This window comes from Fonticula alba (assembly GCF_000388065.1).
Source record: "Fonticula alba strain ATCC 38817 unplaced genomic scaffold supercont2.2, whole genome shotgun sequence".
Taxonomy (NCBI): domain Eukaryota; order Rotosphaerida; family Fonticulaceae; genus Fonticula; species Fonticula alba.
In genome coordinates this window covers 1,922,463-1,924,221 of record NW_009242972.1, presented here as the reverse complement: position 1 = coordinate 1,924,221, position 1,759 = coordinate 1,922,463, and the positions used below count along the sequence as shown (strand labels likewise).

Genomic DNA, 1,759 nt, shown 5'->3' with positions numbered 1-1,759 from the left:
GGGGGGAGGGATGACGGAGTGAGTGCCCATGACGAGGGGGGGGGGGACCGGCAATGCGGCACGCTGCACACGCACCATGGCCAGCGGCCACCACGAGGAAAAGGCGCCAGAGCCACAGAAGGCCACCCCGGCGCCGCCCTCCACAAAGACCGGCAGGCGCTCGATGCCCACCTGGCTGGGGCGGGCGATGAGCGACCGGGAAATTTGATGATGCCGCGCATGGGCCAACAGCTGCGGGGTCAGGTAGGCGGAGCCGGAGAGCCCGGCCCGGTCGAGGGTCTCGGCCAGATGGACGCCGCCGCGCAGGGCGGGCCCCGGGTCGATGCTGGCGGCCAGGCCCTCGGCATCGGAGTCGGCATCGGTTCCGGCAGGGCCCTTGGCGGAGCCGGTGGCCGCCGGCGTGGCTGGCTGCCCGGCCAGCCAGGGGGTCGGCACATGGGCCAGCTCGCCGGGGGCAAAGTCCGCGTCGAAGCCACCCAAGCCGGGCCCACACCCGGGGGGCTTGGTGTCGCCGGCGGCCGCCGAGCAGTCACCGGCGGCCGAGGACATCATCGTGGCAGGCACCGTCAGCAGGAGCTTCGAGGGGGAAACGCGCGACGCCGGGGCATCGCCCGGCGGGGTAGCCCCATCCGAGCCGGCCAGCAGCCCGCCGCCGCCGCCGCCGCCGCCGCCCCCATGGAGCCCGGGGTCGGACATGCGCCGCGGCATGGCCCCGGGGATCGTCAGGAGGACGGCGCCGGCGGCGCCGGCATGCACAGCCGGCAGCCCGAGCCCGTGCACGGCCTCGCCACCGGCCGACAGGTCGAGCGAGGCGCGCCGGCTGCCCGGGCCACCGGCCGGCGTCGCGGCCAATGGCGAGGGCGTCCTGCCGCCGGGGCCGGGCCGGCCGGCCGGCGTGGAGGTCACCGGCGAGGCCGGGCCCCCGCCGCGCGGCGAGGGCGATACCGGGGGCGATCGGCCGGGATCGGCGACGGGCGCACCGCCCCCGGGGGAGGCCCCGCTGCCGGAGCCCGGCGCGCCGGGGAGCGAGGTGGTCGGTGACCCGCTGCGCGGCCCCCCCGGATGGACCGAGGGGGAGCGTCGAGTGCGCGCGCGCGAGCCCGCCGCCGGGAAGCAGTCAAGCACCAGGTTAAAGGCGATCAGGCTTTCCAGCTCGCGGGCCATGCGATTGCGTCTGGGGGCCGGGTCCCCCCGGCGCCGGGAGAGACGGGGCGCGCACGCGCGCGAGAAAGAGAGGGAGACAGGGAGACAGGGAGAGAGAGAGAGAGAGGGGGGGGGGGGGGGGCAGCGGAAGGGTCAGTGTCGGGCTGGATCGCGGATTGTGACCGGCCGGATGCGGCGAGCGGGAGGAAGGGAAGCGCACTTAGGGGCACTGCCCGAGGCGGCCCCCGAGGACGGGCCGCTGTTGTTGCCGCCGCCGCTGCTGCTGCTGTTGCTGCTGCTGCTGCCGGAAGAGTCCGACAGCGCAGCCAGGTCGTGCCGCGGGTCGGTGGCCGGCGGCTCGGGGCTGGGCTGCGTCATGGCCGGGGTGCGAGCGGGCGACAGGCGGGCTGCCTGGTCGGCGGGGCTGCCAGCGGCGGGGACAGCAGCCGGGGGCGAAATCGGCTCCGATCGACCCAGGCGGTGTGGTCGCGGCGTAGACAGAGGCGAGGGCGAGTAGGCCTCGGACGACGTGGACTCCGGCAGCGGGACACTCGATTCCAGGGACATGACATGAACCGGCGGGCTGGGAGCTGGGGCAGTATTGAGGGGGGGGGGG

The 1,759-nt window shown here is 76.1% G+C and overlaps 1 protein-coding gene across 1 annotated transcript in view; it reads right to left on the bottom strand.

The window, feature by feature from the left end:
- The window catches only part of H696_01430 (hypothetical protein), a gene marked incomplete at its 5' end in the record, with an annotated part of 10,629 nt that extends 8,919 nt beyond the window's left edge, over nt 1–1,710 (bottom strand). The window contains 2 exons of the mRNA XM_009495326.1: nt 76–1,174; nt 1,364–1,710. Of these exons, the coding sequence (XP_009493601.1) occupies nt 76–1,174; nt 1,364–1,710 (1,446 nt within the window). The remainder of the gene's footprint in view (nt 1–75; nt 1,175–1,363) is intronic.
- Between the last annotated feature and the right edge of the window lie 49 nt (nt 1,711–1,759).